The sequence below is a fragment of the Idiotropiscis lumnitzeri genome, chromosome 1 (genome assembly GCF_059441095.1).
Source record: "Idiotropiscis lumnitzeri isolate Australia: NSW breed Sydney's pygmy pipehorse chromosome 1, RoL_Ilum_1.0, whole genome shotgun sequence".
In the NCBI taxonomy this organism is placed as follows: Eukaryota; Metazoa; Chordata; class Actinopteri; order Syngnathiformes; family Syngnathidae; genus Idiotropiscis; species Idiotropiscis lumnitzeri.
The window spans coordinates 6,824,503-6,840,160 of NC_142391.1; the positions used below are offsets into that span (position 1 = coordinate 6,824,503).

Sequence of the window (15,658 nt, forward strand, 5' to 3'; positions counted from 1 at the left end):
CAGCGTCTGTCCCCACTGAGGAAAAATGTTCATTTTCATATTTGACCAAATCTCGAGTTAGATATTAAGCAGGAATTTGTATAAACAAACCATAAACTAAATTTTAGACATTAATTTTATTCAAGGCTGTTGTTTACTTTCTAATGTAAATCCCAAAAACAAAACAAACACCCCCACGGAGTGCTCATACTAATGAATGCAGAGACAATCATTTGTTTTTAGAATGCTTTTAACCAATAATAACAAACAAGAAATAGCATTGGATCACAAGAATGAATGTACAGAAAGAAGTCATCAACTACATTGGCATCATTATTTTTATTAAACGCTGGTTCTTTAATTTCCATTATAAATCCCAAAGACAAATAGAACATCCTTAGAGACGGCTGATGATTGATTTTACTTGCGTAAATGATAAAAGCATGATATGACGGTTGTATCATTAAGAAAATCTATTTGTAGACAACTCTCCCTCTTAAATAATACACAGGTACACACTTGATAGAACATTAGCTTGCTCGCTCATAAATAATTGCTTGTTTGTGTTGTTCCAACGTGCAATAAAGAAAAAATCTTCAGGCTCCATTGGCTGCCTCTATTGTTCAATTTTCGATAGCAACAATCAAAACAACGGCGGGGCGGGTTGAGGATCGATAGGTAGGCCCGATTCCGCCGCCGTCTCGGGCGCGCTGAGGATAGAATCGGCCGAGTGAAGATGCATCCCAACTCTGGTTCATCAATACGGTTCATGATCTTTAAGAAAAGAAATGTTCCAGGAGCGTTAATAGTGTTATTTTCTTCACACACACACAGATGAGACACACACACACACACACACACAGCCAGGCTTAATTCCTTGCCTGCAGCGGTGTGAGCTGAAGTCCCTCTCCTATTAACCAGGCTGCCCAAGAATCAATGGAAAACATAAAGAGGCTTAATGTTTTCGGGTGCCTGCTGCTGATTGCCTATTACACAATAATAACACACCTCCAGTCCTGTGGAGCACGAGAGGGAGAGACAGTCTCCTTAACAGACCCACACTGGTATAACACACGGTAAATCTGTTGCTTTACTACGGCTGCATAGGTGTTGTTGGCCAGTGAAAACAAAGCGGTATTTACACAACGTTTTGGTGGATTCTGTCTTCACAGACTGCAGGAATTTTTGTGTTGTGGCATAAAAAAATTCCCCTAAGAGCGTTTTCAAATGTTGGGGTCATGTAAACAAATGGCTACAAATTTTAACACTCAGAAAGTGAATTTAACGCCTGTCCTTATTTGGCTGTAGATGCTAAGCTACAGGACAGGTAGTAGCCTGGTGTCTTTTTTGTCAGGTTTCAATGTTAGGCAAGTACAATGGAAAAATCTCATGGCCCATTCAACAAGTACAATCGGGTCGGGTTAAATGACGACTGTGAATGGCTGTCAGCTAGCGAATCAGTGCACTGGACAACCGGAACTGACGAAAGCGGAGAAATGGTGAAAACTGTAGCTATTTCTCAAGAACTGAATGAACTTTGCTCATTTTCACATCTCCTCTATGGACAGAAGAGTGCAAAGACGAAGTAATCACTGTCATTCACGAAAGACCGCCATGATTCGACATCATCGTCAAAGGCAGCCCATGGCATGGAGGGTTACTACTTCTCACACAAGCACAGGAGGTCGTCTCTGTCGGCTTTTGAGGTGTGTTCTTCGGTCATTTTCCGGTCCGATGCGCTGACTGCTAGGCCGAAACGAAAAAAAAAAATTTCTATCACTGAAAATGCTAAAATCAGACATTCCTACCACTTAAAAACCAACCTTTGATATGCAATGCGGGCGAGATCTCCATCCATCACTGTGCCTTCTTTACTACATCACAGTATGTCAATTTGTCTGGTGTCCCAAAGCTCGGGATACTCGGACATCTCATTTGCCATGCTATGGGGATGTATTCACAGTACAGCGAAGAAACAGGACGCAGCCGAAAAATGGCGACTCAGGAAGAATCGTATCAAGAATCGTATCAACCCCCGGCTTACCAGGTACGAGAAATTGTAGCGGGTACCGACATCTGTTTATTACAGGTTCTTCATATGACATTTTAATAAATTCACATGTAAAAAGGTAAAAATTCTAAAAACTTAAGTCATCCCAATACTTCTTGCCCCAACAGTATCCGACGGCCTTAATAGCATTCCCAGGTGAAAATCCGTCCAACAAACCGACTATCATCCATTTGGAAACGCACTGAGGTTTGTATCGTCCAACTCCAGGATTGTGCGAAGCATGACTGCTGATCGTGGTTTGGGTTCTACGAGCTGAGCCAGCAGGACAGGTGGAGGATGTTGGAATCAGGCAAGTCCAGGACTGGAACCAGAGCCACGGACGGACTGAAGTCACTGAGGAGTTTTTTCAAAGCATCTTCGAGTCCTGGTGGAAAAAGGAGGATGACATGAGAGCGTCGGTCCCGATGGGGGGCTGCACTTAACCCTGTTGACCAGGAGCTATTTGCAATTTATTGATATTCTTAAACCCCCTTTACAATCATTGCAATGTAGACATATGTTCGAAAGGATTGAATTGCGCCGACAGACAGGCCAGCGTGTGTGAACAGGAGGGGGTTCTTACTTTATTGGACACAGTTGTTGTCTTCATCTGTATGTGTGTGTGGCCGGACTACAGATGGAAAGCGGACATATGAGAATTCATCTCGATGACAGCCTGTCTATTTAGCGGCAGTCCGCTGGGATCACCGTCCGGTCCCGATCTGTAACACTAATTGGCCACAAGTGTGTCTGTCTCATTTTTTTTTTCAAAAGAATACACACGACGGTAACTAGGGTAGGCCACTTGACTACACGTCAATGACCGCAGAGGATGTCAATAGTGAATTTATTTGTATTTTCTTATGTTTGCTCCATTAATATCTTAAAGTGTAACGATACACCAAAGACACTTTAATATTGCGTCAAACTCATCTCACATTACCTTGAAAAATACAGTGTTCCCTCGCTACTGAGCTGCTTGGTTATTGGAGCTTTACGCTATCGCACAGTTCATATTTGTGACCATAACTTCTGAGAGAACGGAATAGGCTCCGCAATCAGGTCTTAAAGTCTGGTGATGATGAGTTGAACCATTTTTTGGGGTGAATTGATAAATACATATTATAAGGTGACACCTTGGAGCGGACATGAGCAAACTACGGCCCGGGGGTCACATGTGGCCCGTTAAACGTTTTAACCAGGCCCGCCGAACTTGAAAAAAATTAAATAAGTAAACCTTGTTCATGTCTTATTTTCCCGATAATTCTGATTTGTCCCCACTAGGAGGCGCAATCTATTTTGTTGTAATGCGTTTGTTCAGTTTCATTTAAAATTAAAGCATATATTTTCTCTATATACAATATGAATTTTTTTTTCAGAAGTGAGGTTACCAAAACGCTCCTGGTCCGGCCCCTCTGTCAAATTTTAGAACCCATTGTGGCCCACGGATCAAAAAGTTTGCCCACCCTTGTCTCAGTGCAGGGTGTGTCAAACTAATTTTTGTGGGTGGGCCACATTGTAGTTCTGGTTTCCCTCAGAGGGCCGTTATGACTGTGAACACATATGAATGTATGATAACTTTTTGTTACCACATCCAAACAACAAATGTAAGCCAGTTTTGAAATCAGAAGCCGGTAAGTAATTGTTTGTTCAACAATTCTTCAATTTATTTTAAAAACTAAGGATTGATAACAAATAAATGGACATATTTCATATCTCAATGTTAGAAGTGAAGAAAATGTGCTCGAAACAGGACGTTGACGCACATGATTTGCCCTTCACGGACCACATAAAATGAGGTCGCGGGCCAGATCTGGCCCCCGGGCCTTGTGTTTGACATTAGTGCCTTAGAGGTTCAAAAGACTTTTATGGCACTGCCTTGTAAATGATGCCATTGTCTTGCATCCCAAACACTGTATGTCATGTTAGCCATGGGACAAACGACCCAAAAGGAGAGCATGAGCATTTGGAGATATATTGAGGCCGCAGTGGAACGGGAGGATTACCACGATTAATAGCTGATACCTTCGGGGCTCATTGGGCTTTTAAAGGAGTGGCCGAGGCCCCCGAGCCGTGTGAGTTTTTAGTTGTGCTACGCTGCCTCTCAAATGGATCAAATTAGTCAAATGAACTGGCGATTATAGCAAGTGTTGGCCAATGAACATTGTTCAATTAGAGGGGGATGAGTAAAGATGCTGAGGGGCACAAAAAGACCTCTTTACCATTCTTTTTAATGTGTTCTACTTCCAGAGGTGATGAAAGTCACATTCTGCACTTAACGATAAGTATAGGTACTTGTTTAAAAAAAAGTGGAAAATGTAGAATGACTCATTCAACTCATGTACTTGGGTAAAAGCAAAAAAAAATAAAATAAAGTAGAGACTCAAAAAAGTGCACACAGAACCATTTCATAGTGCTTGTGCTGAGAAGACAAGAAATTTTTTGTTTCAAGAGCAATCTGGAGCTCAACTTTTATTCTAGCAAGGCAAACGTTGTTACCAAAGCTTTGCTCATCATGTGAACCTACGAACAAAAAAAAAAAAAAGCTAAATTACTGATGCTGATGATAATGGAAAAAAAATATACTTACGTCTCTGATTTTCTTTTAGATTAGTAGGTGTTACTGCGCTCCCTGTTTAAAAGACGGCGCTTGACTTTGCCTCGTTCTATGATCATCTAAGTCAGGGGTGGGCAAACTTTTTGATTGGTGGGTTCTAAAATTTGACAGAGGGGCCGGAGCAGGAGCAGATGGACGGAGTGTTTTGCTAACCTCACCTCATCTGAGAAAAAAATACATTTAATTCGAAATGAAAGTGAACAAAAGCGTCACAACAATATATGTCTTTGAAAAGTGACAGTATTTAGAAAATAAAACATTAACAAGGTTTATTTATTTCAAGTTCGGCGGGCCGGATTAAAACGTTCAACAAGCCGCATGTGGCCCCCGGGCCGTAGTTTGCCCACACCTGATTAAGTTGTGTCGTGCTGTGGTCATTTCATTCTCAGGACATTGAATGGATCGCAACCGGACTGCTCTTTTTGTCAGAGAAGACGCTTCGCTTCGTCTCTGATCTTCGTACGCTTCAGCATTTTTTGCAACAACTTGGTTAAGATTCCACCAGCGTGAGTTGGTGAGGAAAACTCAACTATTTATTAATTATCGTCTGGCAACAAGTCGTTGGGTAGAAAGTCCCAGGATAATATTCTATTCAGTTGTCTATTTTACATCAAGTTGCGGTTCATTCCCTCCTTCTTGTCATTCTGTCAAGGTTTTCTAAGCACGGAACGAGGACACCGGGCAGTTTTGGAGGACGTTTGCAGCTCCGGGAGTGTCGGTGTCACTCCGCTAGGCGTGGCCGCAGAGTCGGCATCAGCCAAAAACTAATTCACTAATCCATTCAGCAACGCATTCAAATGCCATCAGCAATCCGTTCGCAATTCTTCTTCTGTTCTCGTGCCGGTCGGCCCAGGAGGTGGAGGTCACCTCGTGGTTGTGGACGCCGGCTGGGCTTTAACATTCCCCGCTCGATACGTCCGTGTGTGTTAGTACATCGCAGTCATGTTTTTATTTTTTCATCTGAGAAAAAGGGGCGTCGTAAGAGGCGACCGGACCGACTCCTGTTGGTCAGTGTTTTTCGATGCCGCTGTTTCTCGAACGGGTTGTGTCTGTCCCGCTTCATTGTGGTACAATGACAATAAAAGTATTATTATCAGCTTTAGTTGCGCGCAACCAGTTTTACGTAGGCCGACCAGGTTTTTTTAGTCACACCTCGCACCTCGACTGCCGTGGCAAACGTTTTGACGATTCGGAAATCTTCTTAAAAATCTGAAATGTAAATACTCAAGTCAACTAGAAATCAGCTGCCCAATATTGTCTATTTATGAAAAATGATTTGAGTTGAAATGGTCCAAAAATGCTGCATGGTAATATCATCTCTGGCCTTCTCTGGAAAAGTTAAACAGGGGGTCCGTCTCCGAGACAGAGGGGGGCTTTGGATCGTAAGTAACAAGTTGAGACAAGATGTTTAAAGGTTTCATTCGAAGCATATGCCACGTCTATCAGCTGTGAATCCTCACGCAAATAATAGAAAGGGGGTAGGGCGGTTTACATTTTGCGTCGTCCGCGCTCTGACAGCTGCACCTCGCGACACTGCGAGCGCCGACGCCAGAGGTGTTACTTTTTCCCCCTTTTGACTTTTCGGATTCATCGCCCCAATGAGAGTGGGCTGTGACCCATAAAGATGCCCAAGGGTGAAGTTTGAGGGGCTGGGGGAGCGCGGGGGGGGGGCTTCGCTACATGTGCGTGCCAGCCAATTCTAGCTCCACCATGATGAGTCAGGGTCTGTTTTGCAGGGGAAGCGACATCATCAAAGTGTTGACTTTGCTCCAGTTAACCAGGAACGCCGTTAGCCGTGTTCGCATGATTCCAAAAGAATTGGAACAGGGAGGCCAATTCACATTTATATTGAATAAATTGGATATTGTTTTTTGTAATACAGCTTCAACGGACTATTATGGACAAAGCACACAAAGTTGTGGGAAGACCACATCAGTCTACTGTTCATGAAAGGCACAATTTCCACGTAACAAAGACTCTCACGCAAGCGTCAGCTTCAAATCATTTTTCTTTCTTCTGGGGTGACGCATCTTGGATGAATATGATCTTTTTAGCAGGGGTGGACATTCCGTCACTGACAGATGCCCGTTTTTCTGACATTGGATGATAGACGGGAAATTAAAAAAAAAGAGGGACTAAGCACGGACGTGAGTGGGTTTTCGTTCGTAACCTAACCGGGTAAAGTACCGGAGGACCTTTTCTCACTGATGGACGGCCGTTTTGCTGACGACTGACAGCAACATGACGGACTGACAAACGACGGCCGGTATCCACGAATAACAGACCGGCAAAATTGAGTAAAACGCTCACCTTTTCTTATTATCAGAGTACGACTTGGTTTCTGTTTGCACAAACCTTCAGTGACTTGCTTCGCCAGCTCGTGGTGGCGCTTGTAGAATACTCTTGCACACAGCGGCACCAGCTCAGCCTCCGTCTTGTTGAGGGCTTTTTCAAACGCAGCGCAGAGTGCATCGGTGACGTTCCGTGCGTTCTCGATGACAGGAGGCTGGACCACGGTGAGGTTTAGGGACAGAGAGGCGGAGCTTCGGTCGCCAGATGTTAGCATGTGGCACTCAATGCGGCAGTGCTGCAACGCTGTGGTCATGTGACAGGAAGTCCTTTGGCTGGGGTCATCCTGGACGGCTGTGACATGGAGCTCGACGGCGGCACCTTTGGGTAAAGCCGGCACAACCACCACCACAAATGGAGGGGCTTTGTTGTCAGGCCCAATTAACAACTCCTGCAATGTAGACAGATGGTATGCACATTGTTCAATGATGCACGATGCAAAAAAATAAAATAAAAAATGCATCCAAAATATTACAATTTTTCCAACAGGAATGGCTGGGTATTTAATTTGTTCCAGGGCCAAGCTGTCAGCTTCATAAAACCTTGAATAGAGGCGATGCTTTCTGACATTTGACATTAAAAACAAAGCAGTAAAAATAAATAAATAAATAAATAAATAAATATATATATATACATAAATATATATATATATATATATTTATACATAAATAAATGTATATATATTTATACGTAAATAAATGTGTATATATATATATATATATACATAAATAAATAAATGTATATATTTATATATATAAATATATATATATATATATTTATATATAAATAAATGTATATATATATATACATAAATAAATAAATGTATATATTTATATATATATATATATTTTTTAATATATATATATATATATATATATATATAAAAGGCCAATGAGTAACCCGAAGACAAATATTTTAATAAAAATATATAAATAAATAAAAAACAGCAGCAACAATGCTAGTTGCGTTAGCCAGCTAGCTTGTGTTTATGCATTAACATTAGTAACTACATTTTCCAACAGCAATTGATCAAAAAGGCTTCATTGTCCGTGTTCATTACCAACAATTTTTTTCTTCACAAAAACTCGATCATCATTAGCAAATTCGGTTCGTCGTCAAATACGCGTGCTCAAGGCCACACACAGATATAAAAGTGGACCACATACGTCCAAACTGGCTCCTCTTTAAGTGACAGCAGTGACAGGCCATCCATTACCGGCAGATTGTGAGGTGACCCCGTTGTAATGATAGTGTGCAAACAACTGCCAACGGTTCCATAATGCTTTCAGCCACCATAAACAAAATGCTAACATGACAGGTCCTCCTCGTGTCGACTTTTCACCTCTCCGCCAGGACCATTCCGTGGCCTCACTTTTTATCTCTTTTCTACCCCAACAGCGCGGCGGCCATTAGCCCCAACAAAAAGTATTCAGCACAGCTCCCTCTAATAATACTTGGCGCTGGCATCATCCGCTAATGGGACAGAAATGAGTGTTTTATATAAGCGCCATTTCAGCCAAAGTCGATCGGGTGAAAACACTTAACCCCCTTTTCAATTTGCTGGATCAATTTTCATCCACTTACACGGCACTCTGTAAGTGCAGAATAATAACAGGTTACTTCGTTTTTTTTTTTTTTTTTACTTGGATGCTCGCTGGACACCCACACACAAAAAAAGAAATAATCGAAGCGAGTGCGAGATGACGACGAGAAACTCTTTGTCCTTTCACAATCGGTCGGTCACCTTCAGATAAAACTTTGTTCAACTCTTAATGGCGAATCGATGAAGAAGAGAGCCACACTGGAAAGAAGTACAAGTCCAGTATTTGAGAAAAAAAAAGTTGTTCATAGTTATAAGGAAAATCTTTTTAGAAAAATTAAAATTGCATGTTTTTGTAACGTTTCAAAATACACATGTTAAATGTTTTAATGTTACAAAAATAAAGAAGTGTATTTTAGAGCTCTAAATTGTAATACATTCATTTCGAAATTTTTCCATATTGAAATGAGTGGAAAAGCCATTCATGCGTTCTAGCCTCAATAAAATTAAAATGAGAAAATAGTTTATAATGGAAATTTAGAAAAACATGGTAACAATGTCACCACTGTAATACAAGAAAAAATTAAAAAAAAATGTTTTTTTTTTAACCATAAGATTATTTTTGTGATATTACAAATTTAACGATTACTTTAATCACGAAAATATACAACCTTTTCTGTCTAACATTACTGTACTCTAGTAAAATTACTCTCTCGAAAAATTATTTTTTCTTTTAATTACACAACTTTTTTGCTTGAAAAAACAAAACACATTTTACACTATTCCAGATAAGTTATGAATTCGGACGGGTAAATAAATCAGACGCCGCTATCGGGTAGTTGTTGAGGCTGTCGATACCAGCCACCGATACCAAATCCGAAAAATGTGACCCTCGAGCAAAACCACCTCGTCTGGAGTTGACGAAGAATGGCACATTAGCGAATCTTCATTTGCCTCAAAGAGAGAAGTCTTTCAAACATTTTTTTGTCATTGTGGTAAAGTTTTATGTACAGTATCAAAAGTACAACATGTGTCAATCTGTCGGTACCAAACATCCATATTTATGACTTTAATATTGGAACCAGTAGAATATATATATATTTTTTTAAATGCACTTTTATTCTAAAATTTGGACTTTAATCTGTGACTTTTTATCACTCAATACTCTATAATATCCTATATTACTCAATCAAATCTAATAAGAACAACGTGGCTCTCATGTCAAGTGACAGCACACATACACGGCCCACGCTTTGATAAATGTTACATTAGCACTTCTAGCTATTCCTTGTCAATAGCGATTGAACACGGAAGAGAGCGAGCGAATGAGGAGGGATGTGACAGGACTGAAGGGGTGTATTGTGTGGGGGGGTCGTGTGTGCGGACCCTTGCTCAGCCAGGCTTAAAGGCCACCCTGCAGGCCTCTGGGATACCCAGCCCGGCCCGGCCCGGCCCACCAGGAGAGCGGCGCGGCGCTCCGGGACTTTGCCGTGACACGCGACTTGCTGACTTTTTAAGCTGTCGGACAAGCTCACGTCAGCCTCACGTTTGTTCTTTTATTCATGTAAAGCACAGAGTGGAAGTTACAGCGGCGGAAAATGCAGAAAGTTTGCATAGTGGAGCAACTTTAACTTCCTCGGTAGCAGTTCCCTATGGGCCAATTGGTACTTGGCCGAACGGAGAGACGGGGGAAAAAAAAAGATTTGTTGAACATCAGCGACTGAAAGAAGTTTTCTTGTTAACCACTACACAGAAAAAAATTCTGGTAAAAACATTTAGCCAAGTGGAACTTTTTATCACATTATTTGTCCAGAATTAATTTGGGATATGCTCTACCAACTTCGACATGCAAAAATTCCAAAAATCAATTCATTCAAAATTTTAATATTATTGAGGTCCTATGTTGGTCCAGGAAATCTTTAAAATGGCGCAAGAAAAATAATTAGGCCTAGTCACACTGTGGTTAAAGGACACCACATGACCCAGTGGAAGCCAAATAAAGACGTCTGCCATCTGGTGGTGATGTGTGATATTACAATTTAAAATTACTGTCAATCCTTTCACACATGCAGTTTGGCACCCGTAGGTTTGAATATTTTTTCAATATTTTTTTATATATGGGAAAATGAAACTGGAGAAAATTACTGTATTCATAATTATTATTCTTGGAGTTGTCTTGATTTGCAATAAAATGACCTTTATTTAAATTTATTAATTTTTTATCTTCCCAAATTAACCGTTTAACTCAGTTACTGTCGTGGGTGTTTATACGTGCCAAAGGGAACCCAACCGTTTACTCCAACCAACGTATTTGTCAAGTATTGTTTTATTTTATTTGATGTATTTTCAGTCTTGCCTATCTTGTTTGTGAAATTCAGGTTTGTCAACCACTGATTTGATGAACATATCCCTGAGGATGCCAGTGTTGCATTGCTTTGGATTTGAGATCAGCACAGCTTTTGAGTTGAAGAAGAAGATTAGGTGGTGAATCTCAATATGTCAAGTCGATTACGAGGCAAAGAAATGCCGACATTGAAGTGTTTGTGGTAGGTCGTATGTGGCTATCATGGGTCAATGACTCATGTCAATTATTTCACTTACTTTTATTGAAGGCTTAACACTTTTGGCTAAGTGAGTACACTGAAATCATTTATTTACATATTTGATTTCCGACACATTTGACTTTTTAAATACCAATTTGGATTTATGTCAGATTTCATGTCTATTCCTTCCTCCTTTGCTCGCAGGGCGTGCAGCCACAATCCCTGCGGCGCCGCACTTAAGGAGTGTGACCCACCTCTCTCCTCATGTTTGTTTTCCCTCTCCCCGCTAACTGCCGTTCCGCGCGCACGACAGAAAGAGAGGCGTGAAAGCCGAACGGTAAACACGGTAATAAGGAAGCGGTGTAAAGGCAGCCGAGCAGCGGGGAGCTGATGGGACCGCGCCGCTTAGCCAGTTCCCCTACATTTCCTGCTCAGCGGGACGCCGTCGGCGCTGAGCCCTCGCTGTAGTGCCGCTGTCAGTCTGCCATTGCGTGCCTTTCCCCTCGCCTTCCGTGAGCCAGGAAGTTTGCGTGGAACGCACGAGAGGCCTCGTAGCCGTTTTAAAACAGGCCAATGGTGAGCCGCGGTGTGAATATTCTGACAAAATTGCCTCATGGAGTGCCATTAAAGAGCAAGCAAACAGAACGGGAATATTCGCGGAAATGCTTTAGTGTTTGTTTCAGGGAAAATAATGCACACAAAAGCACTTCACGAGGCAGAATGGTCTTTAAATAAAGTATCCCAGTGAAAAATCTTAAATTTGGATTGTTGCACAAAGGTAGACTCTTGTAGATTTCTCATTCTTGTTCAAAAATGTAAAATTTGAGTAAAATGGAAAGAACTGTTGGATGCACATTAAAAAGACAAAGTAGCCCTGAGAGGCCGGCTCAAACTTGGGTTATTCTTGTTCTAAATCATAAAAAACATAAAAGTCGGAGGTGTGAGTCCGCATTAAAGCAAGATGGACTTTTTATGACAAATATTTCCACTGAAATTTGGTTAAACAAAGCTAAATTAACTTTGAAAATTCTCATTCTCGTTCAAAATTACAAGTTGATTTTTGGACATACGAGCCCACTGAGACAGCTCCAAAATGGTTAATTCCTTTTGAAATCTCTTATTCCTTCTCAAAATGGTAAAACGTTAAGACACGGATGGTGTTCTTCTGACAAAGCAGGCTCCAATTTGCGCCTTAAATGGTGATTTCCATTTGAAATTCCTCGTTGAAATGGTCATGCGCGTCGAGCTCGCTGAAATGGAAAGACTCCAAATTATTTATTTATTTATTTTTTTAAATCATGAAGCAGCCCAATTGGGCAGTCTAAAATGTGGTTCCATTTTACATTCACTTTTCACAATTCCTCAGTCCTGTTTAAAACTTCACTGAAGTGGAAAAGGTCCACATTGAAGCAATTCATGATGCTGGATTTTTTGGGGACAAAGTAGTAATTTTGATGTAAAAATTGTAATTCACTTTTTAATTCCTCATATTTTTTCTGAATTTTAAAATGCGGAGAAAAAAAACCCAATGAAAACTTGAAGTGCAAATGGAAAAGTTTCAACTTTGTGTCTCTCATGATCTGACCCAGTTTGCATTCCTGAGCGGTGATATGTTGTCAGCGCTTTCCATATTTCTTATCCTATGGAGTTCCAAAATGTCAAAAATCACAGCAGCTTGTGAAATCGGAATATTGGAGCCCTTAAAAAGCCTCGAAATGGGAAAAAAAAACAGCGAGAATTACCGCATGGCTTTCCAGGAAGTGACACAAAGTTGACATCCTCGTTTCCTCGGCTTTTAACCCCCCCACCCCCGTCCCGCCCGCCCGCTCCGCCACATGTTGGATGTGCACTCCCGCTTCTCTCTGTGCCCCCTTGGGGCCTATTCCCACCACGAGACAGATTACTGTGGGCGGAGAGAGGCTGCCAGGGAAAAGACTGGCGTTCGGGTTAGACGCACGGAGCACGGGGTTGTAAGCCAGGGCGACGGAACGGAGGGTGGTGGCTGGAAAAGAGGGTTGGAGGGAGGGAGGGGGGGTTGATAAGCTGCTCTGAGAGTTGAACCTAGATCCAAAATGGTCGGGGGGGTGCAAAGGATTAGGGAGGCTCTGAGGAAGACATCTGCCTCTGCGCCAAGCTGCACATTATCAAAGACGCCGGCGCTTCCCACATCATCAAGTTTTCATGAGAAACGGCGGCAGCGAGCGGCCCCCGGGGGTCGGGGGGGGTGGCGGGGGACACACAGAACTCTTACCTATTTGCCCCTCTTCACTAATATGACAAAGGTTTAGGGACACCTCACCGCTCTAGCAAGTGAGAATCGGGGATAGGAGTAGGACCATCGAACTTTTAAAGTAACAGCAATTCAATCTGATTCTGAAATCATTTGTATTTGTATAGCGATAACATAATTAATAAAAAGGAAATAAACAGTCTGTGCATCATATTGTGTGTGAATGCGACTTGTTCACTCGGGGGCAATACAGTACAGTCATGCAGACACCCAAGTAAGAAGAGTTACACTACTACAGTACGATGAGTGGCTGCAAACTGCAATATGTCGTTTTGGGCAGAGGATGATAGAGAATATACACCTGGGAGTACTGCTGTATTATCTATTTTTATGTCTATCTATCTTTTTTGCTTTGATTTTAAAGCAAAACAATAAATGTTATCATGACAATTCACATTTGAAGGCATAGAAGTATTTAAAATTAGATCACTAAATAGACACCTTTTCCTTAACTCATTCACTGCCATGAGTGTACTTTTTGACGTATAAATCCGTCAACGGGAGTGAATGAGTTAATAACAGGCCTCGCTCATTTATTTGCTGAATTAGTATTTATTGAATTAAATAATGAATAATAGACCAGATTTTTATTTTTATTTTGACGCCATATTAAATTAAGTGAAAGTATTGTCACATTTTTTTTTAAATATATTTATTCACTTATGCCATTCAATCAGGCTGCAATGCTAAAATGAACAAGGACTTCTTATATTTTTAAATTCAAATATATATTTTCTCTCATATTTGTTATTTAAAATACATACACATAATATTGAAAGTTTAGAACATATGTAACGTTTGTGATCGTTTCTGATGAATACATTTATTCATTTGTAGATGACAAATTGTATTTTGTTCATTTGAAATTGTAAAGGAATGTTAAGTAGTACATTAAAATCTGCGTGTAATTAAATATTTTTTCTTTTTTTCTAATTTCAGAATCTTACAGTGTAACGGCATCCAATAAAACGCTCATCTTTTCTGTTCATGCTTGCAAATAAGGACAGAAATATTGGGAGAATACACGTCTACATTTCTTTGGATGAAATCTCGCTCAAGTAGCTTGAGTAGTCTGCTGAGTACAATTTACTCACCTGGTCTTCATCTATAACCTCCAGCATGCGTTTCCATGTGGCCTGGACGGCGGCGACGTCTTGTTGTCTGGTGACATAGCAGTGGGCCTGGACCACATGGGCCAGAGTCAACCCGCTGATGGTGGCCTCCAGAACCTTCTGGACGTGGCTAAAAGACAAGTTGGCCTGCGTGCGGGTGCCTGCCTTCACCAGCTGCATGGTGCAGGGCACCAGTGCGATCTGGCCGGCACAGAACACAGCATCATCTACCTGGAGAAGACAAAGAAAATAGGACAACTATTATTAGCACAGTCAATCGTATATTTTCAGCAATACAAGCCACACCTCAAATGAAGATTCTTTTCAACTCGGGTTTTACCACTACGTGGCGGTAACAACCAATCAGATTACGACGATACCACTTTGTGCCGCGATAGATGTCATTGCCGCAACAAACAGCACACATGGCACCTGTATAAAATATTTTGTATTTTATATACATTTAAACAACACAAACATATAAAGTATCATTGCATCATAAATGACATTCCTAATATAGTTTCATTTATTTAGAATTTTTAGATTCAGATTATTCAACAAGTATGTATGTTTCCATTTTTAATGAATGAAACCTCTTCATTTTTATAATGTACAAATATATTTTCACGCAATAAAATTCAAATGAACCTTTTATAATTTATTGCAGTCGATTACTTAGTATTTTAAAAGCTATATATCGATTTGTTGAACTTTTCCTAAATGTAATGACTCTATTTCCATACTTTGTAAGAGTTTAACTACACGTGTTAAAGACTGCATTTTTTTATTCTAAAGCGAGGGTGTATCCTCTACTTTAGTATTAAAAAAAAATTACTATATCAAATTAGCGTTCATTATAAATATCCCCCGGTTAACTGTGCATTAATCAGCAAGGCCCACCTCCTGATTTTCGGCTTCTTATCGTTAACAGTTTTCATTTCACACTTCACACAAAACCTGCCAATAGCGTTGCAGCGACACCAATGTTATTTATAAGCATAATTAAGCATGTGATAATAAGCTAATTCTCTGTTAAATAACTCCGCTGGCAGGGCCGAGGGGGGGTCGTAAATGTGGGTCTGGCATAACTAAAGTCAGGCTTGGATCTATCTGTTTAAATGCGTAGAGACGTGCGAGGATGAGGGGTGGTATTAAAGAGGTCAGGTCTTTAGAGACCA

At 40.8% G+C, this 15,658-nt stretch overlaps 1 protein-coding gene across 6 annotated transcripts in view; it reads right to left on the reverse strand.

Annotated features, from left to right (window-relative positions):
• Positions 1-310: 310 nt before the first annotated feature.
• dph6 (diphthamine biosynthesis 6) overlaps positions 311-15,658 on the reverse strand; it is a 192,125-nt gene continuing 176,777 nt past the window's right edge. For 2 of the 6 annotated variants that reach the window (XM_088313914.1, XM_088313890.1), the window contains 3 exons: positions 14,463-14,711; positions 7,002-7,386; positions 311-2,414 (listed from right to left, as the gene is read on the reverse strand). In XM_088313914.1, coding sequence (XP_088170040.1) covers positions 2,296-2,414; positions 7,002-7,386; positions 14,463-14,711 — 753 coding nt within the window. In that variant the 3' untranslated portion in view covers positions 311-2,295. The remainder of the gene's footprint in view (positions 2,415-7,001; positions 7,387-14,462; positions 14,712-15,658) is intronic. The other 4 variants (XR_015846379.1, XR_015846377.1, XR_015846376.1 and 1 more) reach the window with 4 other exon arrangements.